At 37.1% G+C, this 20,457-nt stretch overlaps 1 protein-coding gene across 2 annotated transcripts in view; it reads left to right on the forward strand.

The window, feature by feature from the left end:
- The window catches only part of lrba (LPS responsive beige-like anchor protein), a 350,478-nt gene that overhangs the window by 15,302 nt on the left and 314,719 nt on the right, over positions 1–20,457 (forward strand). For both annotated transcript variants that reach the window (XM_037532971.1, XM_037532972.1), the window contains exons 2-3: positions 18,476–18,707; positions 19,667–19,767. In XM_037532971.1, the coding sequence (XP_037388868.1) occupies positions 18,476–18,707; positions 19,667–19,767 (333 nt within the window). The remainder of the gene's footprint in view (positions 1–18,475; positions 18,708–19,666; positions 19,768–20,457) is intronic.

The following is a 20,457-nucleotide window of genomic DNA, read 5'->3' on the forward strand; positions in this document are numbered from 1 at the left end:
ACCGTACACAGCATGAATTGAGGACCACTCTGTTGTAATTCATGTATATGTGTGTGTGTGTGTGTGGTGCGCTGTAAATGGGTCAGATACAGAGTCTCTTACCTACTGTTCCCCATGTCATTTGCATTAGCATTTAGCGCTTAGTTTATCAGTTCTGACACACTGCCTCCTCTGCAGAAATCACACAGCCACCTCACCTTCAGCAGCCACTTCTAATTTCACTCTTACTGTGTCCACGTGGGCAGATCACAGGGACTTTTATCACCGATCAACTCTATGTCCACTTAAAGGTTTTTTTTTTTTTTTTTCTTCTTCTTCTTTTTTTGTGCAGTTTTATTTGTGTCAGTGCAGTTATACTTTAGTTATTCTGTCTGAATGACTTTGTGTTACACTTAATTTTGTTAAAGATTTGATGAAACAGCAGCGTATATGCTATATGAAAACATATGTACATATTGTCCATGTGTTGACTTCTTAATCTTGTTTGATCTTTCTTTACTCCTCTTTACTTATTAGTAGCATGACTTCTAAACACTGTTGCATTTGCATTTTTGCATTGTTACATTATAAAGCTAAAATTGTGTATTATATTTAGCTTGTGTCAGGAACCTCCTTTTTAAAATGTAACAACGCAAATACAAAAATATCACAGTTTACTGTTATTCTGATTTAAACATACCAGTAATCTTGACGTGAAATGCATTCTGAATAAACGCTTACTGAGAAACTATTGTCCCCAATGCTCTCAACAACAAAGGCAACATGAAGCTTCTTCAATAATGATAGGAAACACAACAGGAAACTTAACTCCCATATGCTGATCCATTTTACTGACCAACATTGACATGCACACTCAACAACTGCTCTGGAGATTTTAATCAGTTAAAATTCTATAAACATAAATAAGACGAATGGATCACCGGCCAGAGGTTCAGTTTTTTACTGTTTTAAGTTTTACAGTTCTAACTGTCTGGCACTTCAACTTCCTGCTGTACGAAAGCCAGCTTCTGCTCTGCCTGGTTTACTCATCTTGTCCACTTAGGTAGTCAGTGGCAATTTTAGTGTTACACAGTCAGTCAGTGGAAGTATTGATCTGAATCAGATGCAGGTTTTATTTTCTGTAAAATGCAACTTGAGGATGTGCTTAAAGAGGAGGTGATGGAGGCAGGGACCATCACCTCATTTAACCTCTGACACTCCTGTTCAGATTATGTTTGAATATTACTGTGTGTGGGTGTGTGGGTGTCACACTATATATTTTCAGAAGTATTCATTTACCCATGAAAATCCTTGAATTCAGGTGTTCCAATCACTTCCAAGGCCACAAGTGAATTAAACCAAGCACCTAGGCATTTATTTTTTACTTCTTCTAAATATTTCTTTATAAATTAGTGGTTGAGATGTAAACCATATCATTCAGAGTCTCTTTTAATAACATCCTAACCATTTAATTATGGTGAAATAAAAAAGCTTTAACACAGACTGCAGTGCAATTAAAAAAATCTCACTCAACAATATTATGCACATATTTGACATAAATACATATAGTAAACCTTCAAGCGAATATATGCAATGGAGCATGAAGTGTTGTGTTTACGCCTTCCTGCTTCCTGGAGCTACAGCATCGACACCCTCCCTCCAGCCTCTACGCAGAAACTTTGACCTGTTTTTCCTGATGTTCTTCTCTTCTCCCAGTGCTTATGAGGTTCTCTGTCCTCCCTGTAGAGCAACATCAGTCAGAATGGTAACATAAGATCTTTAACATGCTGGGGGAGAGTTGATGTTTAGGATGTATTAAAATAATAGTGATGGAAAAAAAAGTGATCTGGAGCTATGAAGCTAAAGTTCCTAACAAGTAGTGGAAGCCTATATCAACCAATTAGCATTTGAACACTAGAATGCTCCTGTTTCCCCTCATACCGCCTGAGGAGCTGCCTGACTTAGTCAGCTGCAACAGACGAGGCTGTGGTCTCGAAACAAGCTGTGGACCAGCTGGTACTGAAGCATGAATGACAAATATTTTCCAAACTTTGGATGTGTCTGGTGGTCAGAGGGGCAAGTATATTGTACACATGTATCAGACAAATTGCTGAGAAATTTGCCAAAACAAACATCCCTCTCTTCTATCTTTCATTTTTTCTCTTTCTCTTTCTCTTTCTCTTTCTCTTTCTCTTTCTCTTTCTCTTTCTCTTTCTTTCCCCCACAGTTTTACATCCCAACCATAATAAATTCAAAACAAGCTGTTTTTGTAGCCTTATATATAAATAGAAATATGGCTATGAACTAGACATTCCCCTATAAAAGCTCTCTCACAGAAGGTTATTTCATGAAATGGTTATGAATGCACTGCCTGATATCTGAAACATTGTTTTATGTAGTTTTGAAAAGGTTTTGGCCTGAAGCATATTTTTAAAATCTGTTATTGTTGGAGGGGTCTGCGCAGCACTATAGTCTACAAAGAATTTTTTTCCCCCCGATGTATCTTTATTTTACCATGATCAGCATTACTTAGGAGACAGGTGTAGGTTCACTGGTGGTTTATAGTAAATAAAATGGATGTATTTGTGTTGTAGACTTTGTGACCCCTGCTTCCTATCACCACCACTATAAAGACATCTGAGTCTCTACAATGAACCATTTCACAGCATCTTCTCAACTACTCTATTCCAGCAATTATTGGGTGGAAGGCAGGATACACCCTGGACAGGTCTCCAGTCCATCGCAGGGCAGACAGACAGACATGTACATTCACACACACATTCTGGTGTGGAATATCATGATTAAAAATCAAGCTTCAGCATTCTTCCTTATGCATCTCAGCAAAGTATGTTCAGCTGTTGTGTAACTGCTGAAGTAAGAACGTGTTGCTTATGAACTTACCTGGTTTCACCCAGCATGCTTTTGATGACACAGCAACGGAAGCTAAAATGATAGATTAGCGTTTCTCCTGTGCTTAGGGAACAGGACTAATAACACACCAGCATGCTTTTCTTTTTTACTTTAAAGACCAATTGCACTCAAACTCCTCAAAGTATGTTGTGACTGGTAATATTATAGACTTATATGTTTGTCAAATTTGTGTCATGTGCACTACAGTGCAAAGCTCACATTTCTCTATTGAAAATGTACTTTCTCAGTAACTTTGGTTAAAAAAAGTGATTTGTATTGGCTTAGGTTCAAATTTATTTGTGATGTACAAAACTATCACAACTCAGCATACTCAGATATGCTATTGAGAGGATCACAGTGTGGTGACGCAAAACTACAGCATGGCTACAGAGCAATAACTTAATGTTTGAGATGTTAAAATTATGGTGTTAGCTAAAAGAGATAAAAGGTGGTGGTAATTGCTTGTTTATTTTCTGGTTAATAATTGGTAACTCATGCTAATTGTATTGCCTGGCAGCTACATTCACCTAGTATCTCGAATGTGAAACTAAAGAAGAACACTTGGCTGATTGACAGTATTTGGAGTTATACAGTCAGGATCCTTTATAAATCTTTTCAACGATTCAACCCCAAACGTCATTAGTTTGTAGAAGGCTAAAAAGATGCAGTGAGGAAGTCTTGCTGTGGTGGCATTCAGAGCACACAGACACACACTCAGGAAACAGAGCCGAGTGGACTCTCTCCAAGATGTGACATGAAGGAAAAAAAAAAACAAGATTTGTTATGTCAGGATTTCCTTTGATCAGAAGTGTGTTGGCATTAGGCGCTGCGATTTCTGTGGTTGAATATTTACGCTCATCTGTTTCCGAGACATAATGCTGTCTGTTGCACTTAGAAATGCATGCTAATCTGGCTGTCTAAATGCTGTTATTTCAATAAACTTCAAATTCTAACTTATTTGAATTATAGTCGTGCGCTTGTGTGTCTGTGAACATGTAGACGTGGTCTGCCAACACACTTAAACATGATGTAAACTTGTAGACTAGTGGTCAGCAAACAAGAACGGGAAATTCTGGAGTTTTTGCCATTTTCTCTCTTTGTCCAAGAAGTAATCCTTGCTTTATTGTTTTGTAACAATGGGTCATATCAATTTTCGTAACATTGCACCTCTTCTACTAGCTGATGTGCTGTGCTGGTTCTGGTCAGGTTAAGAATTGTTTGGGTCTCGTCCAATTGGACAGACACACCGCTCTGCAGATTTGCGCAATGCATTGCTGAGGCTTTTGAGATGTGCATGTAGTAGCCTCAGCAAGCCTTTGTGAACTATGCTTATGTATAACCCTTTTCCCTTAACCTTGACCCAGATACTTTTATTGATGTGTATAAATCAGTCTTTAACAGAAATTAAGACTCACATTATTGAAATTTCAGCTGCCTCCCTAGTGATGGAATGGAAAGCATCTCTGAAATTTTAAATTGGTTTGATCATCAGAGAAGAAAAAATCCCTGTAACTCTGTAATCAGATGAATGAGGACACTGTTGTCTCTCTATGTGAATTGTTGTGAAGTTAGAGGTTCAGTAATTTGTCAGGTTTCATTTTTAATCTAAACCCCCAATTTTTTTATTGCTCTTTTGTTTAGTGAATAACACTGTTAACCCTTAGAAATCATTAATACTGTTTGTTTCATATAATTACATTATCAATAACAGTTACAGTACAATAACAGTGCATAATAAATAACATTTACATCTAATTTACCCTCTATCAACATGTTTGAGTCAGACATTTGGACATTTGTTTTAATTTTAAACACAAATGTACAGCACTCTACAGACAAAAATAACTTGTCATCAAATTCAAATACTATTAAAATATCTCCTCTAATACTTAAGCATGCAAATGTGCTATGGTTTGAATTTTTTTTTTTTTCCAATTATTTAGTAAAGAATCTATACACAATTACAGCATAATTTTGCTATTGCTGACAAGAACAGTGAAATGTTACTCATGTGTAATCCTACAGCTTTGTAGTGCTCATTACATCTGTGAAGTCAGTCAGTATCTGGCCAGTTTGTAGTGTCAAATCAGTGTGGAATGAAGGCGAAAATAATTAGTTTGTCTGTAATCTCTATTCTAACTTTAGAATGCAGCTGTCACTGGCAGAAGTGCTCAGCTGATGCATTTTGCTGTCTTTATCTGACCCATTTCAGAATAGACTTGATGGTTTGCACTGGTGGTGTGTTGGGCACTTTGTTCTGTAGAGTTGTGCACTCAAGTTTTTCACAATCGTTGTAACTCGCTGTTTTATCTGGGGAGAATTTACATTGGTACATTTCCCTTAGACTGTGGTCAACGTTAATGTTTTCAGTTGCTGATTTCACTTAAGGTGACAATTTAGCTTATTCTCATGTATATAATGGTAATGTTAGTGCTGTGGCATATGAGCCAAAGACTCAGTCAGCATCTGGAGGGGTTTTGAAGGAACATTTGGGCTAAAAATCTGATGTACGCAGTTTATTTCACCATAAAAAGCCACATGAGAGGTGTTTAACAATTTAAAAGACACATTTTTGAATATATGAGGTCTTAATTAGTTTCAGGAGTTTTGCTCCATGCATAACAGTATAATGTTATATAATACTGGAGGGTAAACATACAAGACCTACAAGGAAAGCACAACACTCTGATTAATGTAAAGACAGGATCAGTGAAAGTGAAACTTTTGTTAAATCTTCCTCTGGCATAATCTGGAAGCATCTGATTCTGCAGAATTGGGTTTGTTCAGTGCTGGAGGATGTAGGATAAGTACCTGGAGCTTAACAGGTCATAGGAACCCATCTATTGCTGCTATAAATACACAGCTCTGAATTGCATGGTTTGTGTAGCTATGCTAGCTAGCTAGCTGCCTGCATGAATGTTAAAGCTAATGTTTGCAAGGTAATTATCCAACTAATAAAAACATAGTAAGATCATTCAGGTAGAGCTCCAAAACAGCATGGACCTCCTTCATACTGTTTTCTTCTGCAGAGTTTGAATGTTATTTGTACCCACGCACACACACACACTGCACAATGGCCCCCATTATACCCATCAGACTCTGCTACGCAAAGCTGCCCCACTTAACCGCCATAACCAACACAATAGGCTGCTTCACTTAGATAGTTATCCTCTATGTTGAGTTGGATTAAAGTGATAGTTCAAACAAAAATTTTCAGGTCGCAAGAGCAGTACATTTTATTTAATCCAATGTTATTCGCAGGTGTCTTAAGCTTTAAGTAGATCAATTTAATGTTTTAAAGCAGAGCTTGTTAACTGCCATTTTGGCAGTTTGGCAGTTCTGGTCTTCCTGGCAAAAATGGAGCTCACAGAAATGAATCACACTTCAATCACAGTCACAACATTAGTTACTACTTTAGCACTACACTGCACCAACACATCAGACCATTCATTTTATTTCAAAATACATTAAATGATTAAATAACATGAATTAAATAATGTGCTACATTTGAAAGGAAGAGGTGACTGGCAATTTAGCAGAGTGAGTCACATAGACATTTTGATCAAATGCAGCACAAGTACACTTAACCTTATTTACCTCATGAACCTGCAGCACAGATGAGACAATTAAAATAATAAGTTGCCTAAGCAACATGTTTGGAGCTAAATTCTGCTGATGCAATCCTGTCTGATTCCCATCGTACATCCCTTGTGTGTGACGTTTTGGTTCTGAAGCTGTGAGACTAATATAGTAATGGAATCTTATGTCCTACCAATTGCCATAGTGCTAACTGCAAGTCTAAAAGACTTGATTGTGTGGTTTCTGATATATCTATCTATCTATCTATCTATATATATATATATATATATATATATATATATATATATATATATATATATATATATATATATATATATAAATTATTATATACATTATATGTATATATGTAAATATATAAAATACATGGACATAGACTAAAGTACATTAGCATAGCTAAAAATAATTTTAGCCACCCATAAGCCTGAATACTTTAGCCCATGTTTACAGTTTCACAAACCACGTACTAAAGTCTATTAGAGATTTACTTAATGACTCCATATGGTTTGAGACAACCAATGTTAACTGCTAGTTAATGCTAAATCTATCAAATTTAGCTGTATTAGCATCTTAGCTTCAGTGCTAAACTAAAGAACCAAACTTCAGGCCCTAAACATGCCTTGGCTGATTGATTTTGGGTTAAGGGCGTAGAGTTATAAGCTCAGTAAAGAAACAGCTGAAATCTCTTTCCTTTTTCTGTGAACCATCCTGATGAGGGTCACTTCCTCTTCTCTGCTCTCCACTTCCTGTCTGACAGCCTGTTTAGTGTGTGCTCTAAAGGCCGGGAGTGATTACTCTGCCGGATGTTTGGCTGGGGTGGGACGATCCTGAGGATAAAGATTCTGCTCCAGCTGATAAAAAGTAGACAATGAGAAATGGCTGCTCTGAGTAAAGAATTGAAGAGCTGAAGGAAATTTCCACCAATTGGAAAACAGACAGTAGTTGCAGACATGCACTTGGTCTGCGGTCTTTGAGCACTGATGATATCCATGATACCCTGAAAAAAATTTTTTTATTTCTCTTCATCATTCAAACAAAGAATCTGTTCTTTACAGTGTGTGAGTAGCTACAAAATAAAACATAATACTTGAAAATAATAAAAAATTGATATTGCTAGCTCACTTCATTAGTAATATATATATATATTTTTAAAAACATTACTGCCATTTTGTTGTCCATACTACAGTGCCATGTTTGTACCGTTTCTATAGCTAACCTTAAGAGCATTTAGGACCACTGGTAGACTACCTGCCACAACTTGTTCTGTAACATAAATATAACCTTTATCGTCTGACAATTTTAAAGGTTGGATATTTGCTAGCTTACTAATTAGGCTGTGGCTATGTCCTGCTTTAGCTTGTTTTTTTTTTTTATATGAAGCAATAGGAACTGCTATCAGTACTGCTGATTCGACATGAGTAAGCATATCTTTCCTAGCCCAGTAAAATCTTCTTTGTACATTCAGCATTGCTACATGTCTACTCTTCATGGATTTGGCTCTCATTTCTGCCATTTTAGGATGTTGGAAGCGTTTAGCATTTGTCCATTTATGATATTGGCTGAGAGCAGATTATTGGTTGCCATGTTGATGCTATCTTAGCACATTGGAACATTGATAATGCAGTGATAAGTTCAGAGGTTGTGCTAAATAAGGAAAGTTCAGACTGAAAAATGTTTCCAAACGTTCATGTCTAGCAACAAGCTATTATCTAGCAGATATTCCATCCATTAGATCAGCTAGCACAGCATGCGCTCTTTATTTATGAGGTGCTGAGGGAGGGTGCCCTTAATGAGATGAAAATGCACTGTGCTGGAACTAATGCTAATGTGGTCAACTTGGTCAAGTCATCAGTATTTTTTTTATTTAAGTACATTAATTTAATAATTCTGCACACTTATCATGAAAGACCTTTTTTATTCACCAGAGTCTTCATCATTCTTTTTGATCATTAATCACTGCTTTACAAACAGCCGATAAATACCATTTACTCCACGTTAAAGAGCTCATATTCTGCATTTTTTCTTGTTCCCCTCTGAGGTCCTCTCATAATGTTTGAGGTTCGATACCAAAAAAGTTATTTCTACAATGCCATTTTCCAACCTCTCTTTATCCCTTAGAATCAAACTGACTTTGTTCCTGTGCCTTTAAGACTGATATGTGCAAATGAGCTCTGTTGTGGTTGACTGACCTGTTTTGTGCTTCAGTCCAGGCTGAAACACTCATAACTTTAGTGTGAAAGTATGGGGCTAAACTGCTGTAGGCTGAGGTGGATATATGAAATTGTTAATGTAGTGACATCACAACTATGTTGAATAATGTACTATGAAGAAAGCACTGTATAGACTGTAGTATGAATAGAATGTGTTAAAATAATAAAGTCAAATTTATTTGTATAGCGCTTTTTACAACTGATGATGTCACAAACCAGCTTCACAGAATTCCAGTAAAGAAAAATTTTAACATAAATGTAATGGGACCCATCCTCCTCTGGTCAAACTACCTGCAAATGAGTAGTAGTAGTAGTAGTAGTAGTAGTAGTAGTAGTAGTAGTAGTAGTAGTAGTAGTAGTAGTAGTAGTCTATGAAACCTCAGTGTACGGTGGGCAGCTGGTCTGAAGCGGGTAGCAGGAGAGCTCGACAGTCAGTCGTCCTTCAGTGTCTGGCTGGACAGGTGGGAGGTCGTTTACCCGGAAAAAGGTAGGGTAGATGGAATTAGATTTATTCTGTTTGTTTGTATGTAAAACAGGGAATGTAAACATTTCCAGAGTGTGGTTAAAGACTCTAATTAATCTATTCTGACTATAACAGCTTAACTAAAAGGAGAGAACCAGAAGGATGCACATTACATTCTACATCTACATCTTTTATTTAAGAAACAGATGACATGGAAAAATTAAGTTTAATGGAGTTATTTAGTGTTTTCAGTAGATTTTTATATTGTTTGTAGATTTGTAAAACGTGCAAAGAGCGATGCTGACATTCAAATTCACAACAAATGCAAATGAGGAAAATGCTAATGACTTTCTTCCTGAAATTTACCTGAGTTACTGGACTGCCTCTCTCTCTCGCTCAATGATTCTCTTCCTTTTGTTCTCTCTTTTTTCTCTGTTGTTCTCTCTCTTGCTCTCTCGCTCAGCACTCTTTCCGCTCTCTCCTTAAGATGGAATAAACTGTTCTTAAGAAAAGAAAGATGACACTGTTTTCCACTAGTTTCAGATAAAAGGCAGTTATTTTTGGTAGCATCACACATGATTGGTTCTATTTTTGCTCGTATCAGAGATGATTATTAGTGCAAAAATTTAACTTTTAAAAATGATGTTAATGAGCAACATCCTTTGTGTACTAATTCTAAAATATGTGTTTTTATTATTATTGGTACAATATTGGGAATATGGCTGACAATTACGCTAATAATCTAGCTAAAGTAAGAATCCTTGGGCTGGAGAACACTGCAGTAAGTCCTGTCCTAAGGCAAGATAATTCCATAGTAAGGCTTCTTGGAGTCCTTTTGAGGGTAAATGCCACATGAAGTGTCTCTGGGCAAGAGAATACACAAAGAAAGGCTCCCAGTTTTGCATTCACTCACTGATGTAAATGGTTTTAGAGTGCTAAATTGTAAAATATTTTCAGATTTACAAATGTTATGACTGTTTAAAAGTAATAATTGAATCAATGTTCTATCCATCTGTACAGTTTTAATATACAGAATGTCGGAATCAGCCAAAGTAAGGTATTTATAATTGGTTATTGTGTTGGAAAGAAATTGCATATCTAGCCAGTACACTGGCAGAATTTCAAATGTGTTCACAATCAGAGTGACTGACCAAGTACGTTTGCATGTGCAAGAGGTTTGTCTCTGGGGTTGATGCTTAGGTATTACAGAATACAGTAGTAAAGCAATAGATATATAGTAAATGTGATGTTACTGCAACTATAGCGACCTAATGAACAGCCACTTTGACACAGGCACGGTTTTTAGAATATGTACGGCTTTCTAATTGGATGTTAGATTGTACTGCCATGCTGAAAAGTAGTTTTTAATTGCCTGTCACTTTGGTCGTTTTGAATAGCTCTCTTGCTGTTTAACTAATGCAAATGCCTCCACTTAAGAGATCCAGTCAAAATTCTTTACTTGCAGTAACTTTTATATTACACTGGGGCAGAGTTTTCATCCCTCTTATTTGACATCCAGTAAACTATGGACATGATGAACATGATTCACTAATTGTTGGGGCTGCATGATATATTTTTGTTAATCATTATCTTGATATAAGTCTTTGCAGTGTTTATGTTCCTATGCAAATGCATCATGCAAATGAGGCTTTTTGTTTACTGTCTAGAAGGGCTTGTGAATTAAGGCAACATGATGCTGTCATGCTGCTAGTCCATGTCTTTGAGCTGTATGTTTAATTATGTGAGCAACCTGCCTAGCATCATCTTAGCAACCTCCAGAGATACCACAGCAATGGGTTAGCAACACTGTAGCCATAGGAATGCCATAGCAAACACTTAGCAACAACTGAAGTACCATCTGGAACACCAAAGCAACCACCTGGGATACCATAGCAAGTAGCTTGCATCAGCCTATCACCCACTAGTTAGACCATAGCAACTACCAAGCAACCTTAGCACCCATTGTTGGTGCCATAGCAACCACCTAGCAACATTTTAGATTCCACCTCACATACCATAGCAGCCACCTAACATCACAGCAGAATTGCTTAAGTTGTGCAGTCACTCTGCATTTTCTTTTGGAATTTCTTTTCTGTTTATTTATTTTTTGCTTTTCTAGTAAATTTTTACGTTTCTTTCTGTTTTTCTAGTAAATTTTTACCTTTCTTACACTTAATGACTGCTCAAGGATTCTAGGACAAAGGTCAGAGATCCTTTGTGGGTGAGGACGAGCCATTTTTGGTTTGCTATCCTAAGTCAGCTGATGTGCAGACGTTTTCCCAAAGGCCTGTTCTGGACTGCTGATCTTTTTCAGGCTAATGAGTGGACACAAAATACAGCACAGAGTGACTTAATTAACGTCCAGTCTACACTGAAAGCGTTTTTGAAGAATTTTTTTAGTCGTCTGTCCAATGGAACAGATATGCTTCCATTTTAATTAGGGCCCGATCGAAATATTGATTACCCATAGAAAAATAGTACAGCACTCTGCTGATTAGCACCTTTTTGTTACAGCATCTAAATATAAATATGAAATGATATTGGCTGATATAATTGTTCCATTCAACCTAATGAGAAACTGTAAAACACAACTCCATGTATATCATTATACCTACATGCAGACACGTATGTTTGTGGGTAGAATATGTATACATACGTAACATGCAAGTGATCTATAAACTCCATGGAGAGCCATTCAAATCGCGCAACTATTCAGATTTTAGACCTTGACTTATTTTTTTATAGAACACCATTTGTAAATCTGTATGTAAGAACACTGGACTAATAAACTCAAAATAAATCTATAATATATTTTTCTCTCCAATGCGGCTTTTACCATGGGCAACAGGCCTGTTATTGCGACACTGAGAGCCATTCAGCCATTATTAATTCACTCACTCTCCTCAGGGTGACACAATAACAGCTCAGTTTACCACAGAATGCACTCATGAGCGACACAAGAGCACACAGAGAAATTAATATAGAGTAAAACATTTGGAGAGAAATCCTGGAAACCGAGAAATATAATGACTCTGCTAGATGTCTAACCTTTAAAAAAATCTTGTTAAATTATTAAAATCACACATCTTTTTACATTTATGTAGACTCACTTATGTAGTTTCTGATGCTGTATACCACACTGGTTAATATAAATATGATCTGAAGTACATTAGCATAGTTAAAAACACTAGCAGACATCCTGAATACTGAATTTTGTTCTTGCTTTGGTCCATGTTTATAGGTAACGTAGAGTCATACAGTGTTTTAGAGATTTTGTAGTGTGGAATTCTACCCATTTCTGTGTAATTCAGTGGTTAAGACCCAAACAACGTCATTCAGATTAGTTTGGTGTCATTCTCAGTTCTAGAGAAAGTTAGTCAGAACTTTTCACAGTGTTGGTGATGGGAACCAGGCGTCCACCTCTGAAAGTTGCCTCACACAAAGTTATTATATGAACTTGTTATGAATACAGTACCTGATATCTGAGGCATTATTTTGTGAAGATTTTGAAAAGATTCCTTCCCAAAAGAAAACATGTTTTTCATATTTACAACTGTTGTACCATCAACAACATTAGATAACATCACTTGTTTGATGCAATTGGAAGCCAATGTTACAGTTAGTACTGTGCTAACTGGTGGGGTATAAACTTCCATTACTTATTACTTACTGTGCTAAGACTAAAGAAGCAAGCTTCAGATACCAAACATGTCTTTGGTTATCAACTACATTAGGGTGTAAAATATAGGAAAACAGTGTTATTTTTGCTGAACTGTTCCTTTAATGCTGCCTGTGATGTCTACAAAATGTAGCTCAGTGTATAATCAATGGATGGAAGAGAATAGAATATTATAGCCCACCCAAGGCTGGAGATTTATCTTTGGTGTACCTTCAGAAATGATCATAAATGAAAATCAATACACAATAACATACTCACAAAAACTCACTGCCATTACAACATCGAATGTCTTACAAAAACATCAAGGATTATTGTTTGAGTTATCTATATTATCTGGTTTGTTGAATAATGTTCAACAAATGATCAGTACAGGTTTTCAGAATGTGTACATAGCACTTATATTGGAGGGGAATTCCAGCGTTTTTTTTTTTTTTTTTTTTTTTTTATGATTCTGTCATTGAGATGTGAAATTTTTTGGAGTGGTTTGTAAAATGGTCCATTATGGAGTCTCTTTACATTGGTGATAAGAACCAGGTCTCACAATGTCTACAACACAGACATTATTTTACTATCCAAAACATCCATAAACTTGGACATGTCTAAGTTTTTATGTTGATGGTGGTAAAAAAAATGTCTGTTGTAGTTATTGTGAGCCCTGGTTCCTATCACCACCACTGTAAAGAGACTCCATAATGGACCATTTTACACCAAACCACAACTCTGATTAAGTGGAAAATAAAATAAGAAAAAATAAGATTCCTTTGGGGACTGTACATGAATGGACTTTACAAATGTGTTCAAAGGTCAAAACTTACAAGAAAACTGTCATAAAACAATGTCTTAAGCATCAGACAGATTCATAATCGTTTCTGACTCCAAGTTTCTCTAGAACGGAGCATTTCACACAAACACTCTAAATGACTTTGTTGAACATTTAATTATGCAGCAGTTTGACAAAAATTGGTGGATTTCCCCTTTAAAGCAGATTGTATAAAAATTAAGGAATGTCCGCAGTGAAGGCGAATTTGTGCCACCTCACCTGAATGTAGTACAGGATAGGAAGTGGATTAAAAATGACACCTTTAATAATGAGGCTAAGCCTATTACTGTTGCACTAACGTTTAAGCCGGGCTTGGAAATCTTTGAACGAGGAGTAAGACTTTACTCCATTTTTGGACTTGCTGATTAAGTGTTATCTTTCACCAATATGTGTATTAAAAGTGTATTATTATGTTCAGCTTTAATGAAGTTTACATAGGGAATTCGGTGAGGTTGGGGTTTTCAGCGATGGCTCAGTTTATTAAAAGCTGTTATTCAGAGCTGGACTAGAGCCTAAAACAATGCAACATTGTAATACAGAACAGACACAACTGTGATTAAGAGCTGATGGCTTAGGGGTGAGCGTCCTTATGGAACTGAATAGAGGTAATCAGAGCTGGTACACAGACTGTTCGTTCCCAGCTGTGAATAAGACCTTGCCACATGGCTGTGGTCATTTGATTTATCAGGTACTTTTCAACGTTGTTTTTGAAAAATAACCATTTTATATTTTAATTTTAAAAACATTGGTTCAATCTTTAGTTATTTTAACACTATTATATAGACATCTGTTTTCCGCTGTGGCGACCCCCAAAGGGAGCAGCCGAAAGAAGAAGAAGATATAGACATCTGTTTCTATTTATATATACTGTACTGTAATGGGAGTTCTGGGTCAGTGCCAACATCGATCACCACCTATACATGAAACTTTATGAATTGTAGATTTTAGGATTAAATCTACCTGTATTACAGATAGATTACAGAGGAACGTTACAGAGGAACACAACATGTACAAATGAACATGTTACAAATGAATACAACACAGATGTTTTAGTGCAGTAACTTAATCTGTCCCATGTGTATATACAGTATCTTACAAAAGTGAGAACACCCCTTACATTTCTGTAAATATTTTATTATATCTTTTGATGGGACAACACAATAGAAATGAAACTTGGATGAGTGCCAGGGCCCTGCAAAATGACCTCCAGCAGGCCACAAATGGTTAGAAACTCCATGAGGATGGTATGAGGGCCCAACGTCCACAGATGGGGGTTGTGCTCACAGCCCAACACCGTGCAGGACGCTTGGCATTTGCCAGAGAACACCAGGATTGGCAAATTCACCACAGGCGCCCTGTGCTCTTCACAGATGAAAGCAGGTTCACACTGAGCACATGTGACAGACGTGACAGAGTCTGGAGACACCGTGGAGAGCGATCTGCTGCCTGAAACATCCTTCAGCATGACCAGTTTGGCAGTGGGTCAGTAATGGTGTGGGGTGGCATTTCTTTGGAGGACCGCACAGCCCTCCATGTGCTCGCCAGAGGTAGCCTGACTGCCATTAGGTACTGAGATGAGATCCTCAGACCTCTTGTGAGATCATATGCTGGTGCGGTTGGCCCTGGGTTCCTCCTACTGCAGGACAATGCTAGACCTCATGTGGCTGGAGTGTGTCAGCAGTTCCTGCAAGATGAAGGCATTGAAGCTATGGACTGGCCCGCCCGTTCCCCAGACCTGAATCCAATTGAGAAAATCTGGGACATCATGTCTTGCTCCATCCACCAACGCCACGTTGCACCACAGACTGTCCAGGAGTTGGCCGATGCTTTAGACCAGGTCTGGGAGGAGATCCCTCAGGAGACCATCCGCCACCTCAGCAGGAGCATGCCCAGGTGTTGTAGGGAGGTCATACAGGCACGTGGAGGCCACACACAATACTGAGCCTCATTTTGACTTGTTTTAAGGACATCACATCAAAGTTGGATCAGCCTGTAGTGTGTTTTTCCACTTTAATTTTGTGTGTGACTCCAAATCCAGGCCTCCAATGGTTAATAAATTTGATTTCCATTGATGGTTTTTGTGTGATTTTGTTGTCAGCACATTCAACTTTGTACAGAACAAAGTATTCAATGAGTATTTCATTCATTCAGATATAGGATGTGTTATTTGAGTGTTCCTTTTATTTTTTTGAGCAGTGTATATCGTGCTATACAAGCTGTACACTGACTACTTTAAGTTTCACTTCTATAGTGTTGTCCCATCAAAAGATATAATAAAATATTTGCAGAAATGTGAGGGGTGTACTCACTTTTGTGAGGTACTGTGTGTGTGTAAATGTGTTTGTGTGTAAATATATATGCCTGAATGCATGTGTGTCTCCGCCTGTCTATCTGTACTGTAATTAGAAATATTATTTAAAATATAAAAAATGCTAGCAACTCTAGCCCATACATACTGTATTATAATATTATTATTATTATTATTATTATTATTATTATTATTATTATTATTATTAACATCAATGCTTTGAGAGCATACACCTTTCCAGACAATCCACACTTGGTATTATCCACAATGTGTTTTTCCCTTCTCATGGATGTATATGTGTGCTGAGCTGTCGCTCAGGGCCATCCTGAGGTCAGTGTCTATGTTTTAGATTGCTATAGTGCTCTGACCCATGTTCTGATCATATGATTGATTCCCACCCTCTGTGTCCGACAGTGATGGATGTGTAACTGTGAACGTGTGCCACCTTCATTAATCATTCTGTGGTGGTCTCAGAGCTGCTACAAAGAGAAACTATCACCCAGCACTGCTCTACCCAGAATGCAAATGGGTAGGGTGTGATTTAGGGGCGCTGATAGGAGGGGATGGGGCTTGTGTGATTGAAGTTGGAAGTGGAGGGGTTACTGTTCTGGCATAAACTGACCATTTCCATCGTTTTATTTCAGTTCTGTTTGACTGACCGTTTACACTGTATAGCACTGATGTAAATCCAATATCGTTGGGGTTTGAATGGTGTACAGGGTGCATGGTGGGTGGATGTTTGGGTGTGTTTGTATTAGACATGGAAGGATTTTAAAGAACTATATAACATCTTGTTTTGAAAGTTGTGATCGCAAGCTTCTGTTTCTTCTTTTTAAGGGTTGTGCTTTGTTTGAGTTTGTTGTTGTTTTAACTTTGTTGGGCTAAAAATAGTGAGAAGCACTGAACTCAGTTTCACATTTAAAAATGCGCAGTGTCTCCTGACCTAGGCGGTGCTGGAATGTGATGTTGTACAGCCTTTTAGAATTATTTTACTCATTTATTTATTTCTCTTAATGAATTACATTAATATTTTTTCTTACTTTCTCGCTCTGCCTCTTCTCTCTGTTTTCTCTTTCTCTCTCTCTTTCTCCCTATTCTCTCTTTCTGTTCTCCCTCTGTTCTCTCCCTGCGTGCGTGCGTGCGTGTGTGCGTGCGTGCGTAATAGTGTATAATGGAGGTTTAGCTGGGTTAATGGGCCGGGCTGTCTGGCTTCTGCTGTTGCCTTGGTGACGGGTGAAGGCAGTAGACTTGAAGAGTTCAGGTGTGTCTGTGTGAGAGGTAGAGTTCAGAGGTCAGGTCGAGGTCAGTGTGTTTGTGTTTGGTAATACAGCTGTGTAGAACATGTTTATATGTGTACGGAGACAGATGTTTGGTAATATGGTTCGCTGGAATTGCTATATTATAGCCTTTGACAGTCCAGATTCATTCAGAGCTCATAAATGATGTAACTGGAGATAAGATAAGATAAGATACAATGTTAAGCATTGTAATGTTTAGTGCAAGTGCCTTAAGCGGGCATATTGAAAACTGAAGTCAGTATTACTATCATCGTAATGCTATACATTATTCTGTCACAGGATGCTTTTCTAAGCGTATCGCTGTGTGTTGAATAAAAAATTGTTTTTGATGGTATTTTTAAAATGTGACAGCAGTTTAGCCCTGCCCATTTCACCTACAGCAGCTTAGCCCCACCCATTTAGCCAACAGCATCTTAGCCCCACCCATTCAGCCTACAGCAGCTTAGCCCTGCTTATTTAGCCTATAGTAGCTTAGCCCTGCTCATTTAGCCTACAGCAGTTTAGCCCTGCCCATTTAGCCTACAGCAGCTTATCCTCACCCCTTTAGCCTACTGCATCTTAGCCCTGCCCATTTAGCCAACAGCAGCTTAGCCCCACCCATTCCGCCTACAGCATCTTAACCCCACCCATTCCACCTACAGCATCTTAGCCCAACCCATTCAGCAGTTTAGCCCTGCCCATTTAGCCTACAGCAGCTTATCTTCACCCCTTTAGCCTACAGCAGCTTAGCCCTGCTCATTCAGCCTACAGTATCTTAGCCCCACCCAATCAGTCTACAGCAGTTTAGCTCCTCCCAGTCACGCTAAAGTTAGGAGTGTTTTAGCCAGGATTACCTCCTGAATGAGGACCAGTCCAGGGTAGCCAGTCAGAAAAGAGCTCACTTATGTCAGTCTTAAAGGCACAGTAACATCCTGATTAATTCTAGAAAGGTAAGAAAATGGTCTTGTAAACTAAATTATGATATAAAACCGTGCAAAAGTTAGAAGTGGACTTCAGGAGAGAAAACATGTCAAAAAATGAAAAGGTTCGTCTTCTGTCTCCTACTTACAAACACAAATGTATTGAAAGTTTAGAGTCTGCACTTTCTACAGAATGTTTCCATTTGTTTCTTAGAGCCACGAGTGAGAAATAATTAATGTAATATTACAACATTATTAGTGTTTACAGTAACAAAGACTTTTAGAGGTAATTTTTTCTGTTTTTTCTTCTAGTTGGTTGGAGGTCAGTTTGATCTAGAGATGAACTTCATCATCCAGGAGGCGGAGAGTATAGTGTGCATGGTGGAGCTGCTGGATAAGTGTGAGGGAACATGTCAGGCTGAAGTATGGAGTATCTTCACCGCTGTGCTGAAGAAGAGCGTGAGGAACCTGCAGGCCTGCACAGATGTGAGACTGATACAGCTTGTCCTAGAGCGCATAGACAACACTGACAGCATGATTGCAGGTAACAATAAATAGCAGTTTCATCATTATCTAATAGCTTGTTAAGGATTGTTGAAAATTATGTAATTGCTCCATGTGCAGTAATGAATGCAAACATTCAATGTTAAAACTTTATTATTAGTAGTAGCTTGTGTTTAGCTATGTGTTTAGTTATAATTGTACTAATTATTATTTAGTTATTTAATATTTCTATTTAATGCATCATAGCTAATAAATTATACAGCTTGAAATAATAAGCTCCAAAACCGAAATACTAAGGTTATGTAAATAAGTAGGCTAAGTAGCTATTCTTAATAATAATAAATTGTATGTGAGTGTACAGCATTTACAATAGCGGGATGTTCAAAACAGAGGAAAAGGAGCAGCTACAGCAACTATGTTAGAGTAATAGAGTTTTGTATCTTATTCACAGCACTATAAAAAGAGGTTGTTTCACAAAACTCATTCACAAAATAAACAGTTTACCCAAATAAAAAAGAAGGAATTTCACAACAGTGCATCACATTGTATTATAACTAATATTAAACACAGTATAAAACAATCATTATAAAAAAAATCTAGGCTAAAACAGCAAAACATACCAAAACATTCTAAACCAAAAAATTAAGTACTTTTAGAGTTGTATTAATTAGCAGACTAGCACATGCTTCCTAAATTTTGTGGCAGTATTATTTAAGAAAATAAACATCAGATTGATATCAGACGATACTCAACATTTTTTAAATCGTCCAGTTGGATTGGGGGATGAAAAAATAGATTGAATTACAAATATTTACTTTTTTAAAGCTCTAGATAAATATTTCATTATGCACGCTCCTACTATCATGAGCTATAGGTGAAAATTAGCCTGCTAGCCAGCGCTGACAATTTCCCCTTAATGTTCACTGCTAATGATATGTAAATAAAAATTAAATAATTAGAAATAAGGAAAAGCACTGACTCTCTGACTCTCCTTTTCAGATCTGCTGGTGGATATGCTCGGTGTTTTGGCGAGTTACAGTATCACAGTGAAGGAACTGAAGCTGTTTTTCAGTAAACTGCAGGGAGAGAAAGGACAATGGGTATGTCTGTTTATCTGAGTGTGGAATGCACTAGAAAAATGTGGCTTTCTACACTTGTGTAACTTTTAATGACTCGCTGGCCACAGGAATGGACGTTTTTTAGTAATTGATTTCTCCAGAGTTTGGTTAAAATGGGGAAGGAGTATTTGAGAATCTTGTTCTTTACACTTTTAAAATAGTGTTTTTGTTGTTGGCATAAATACATAGATTAATAGAGATTAAAAGCAGATGGGCGGGTGGACAGTGAGTCAGATAATATACTCTGTTATCCTGCTGATAATTAGTGACTTGTTCTATATTACAGCTGACATGCAATTCATTATTTATGTTATTTAAGAACTATGTTTTAAGTTTCTTATATTTCAGTTGAAGAAATCTCAGTTCAGTTCAGATATTTTATTGACCGTCATATTAGGAGTGGACGATATGAATTTTAATTTATGTCAGTGTTTTCTAATATTTAAACAACAACAGTAAGATATCACGATCAAGAAAGGGAAAAACAATATTAACAGTTATAATAATTAATATTTTGCAATGTTTTGTTATTATTATTATTATTATTATTGTTACTAGTTCTGTAATTGTTACCACTGTTGCTATTATTATTGCTATTATTATTATTATTATTATTATTATTATATTTATTATTATATTATTGCAGCAGCTAAAAAGTATTAATAGTGTAAA

The sequence above is a fragment of the Pygocentrus nattereri genome, chromosome 22 (assembly GCF_015220715.1).
Source record: "Pygocentrus nattereri isolate fPygNat1 chromosome 22, fPygNat1.pri, whole genome shotgun sequence".
Taxonomy (NCBI): Eukaryota; Metazoa; Chordata; class Actinopteri; order Characiformes; family Serrasalmidae; genus Pygocentrus; species Pygocentrus nattereri.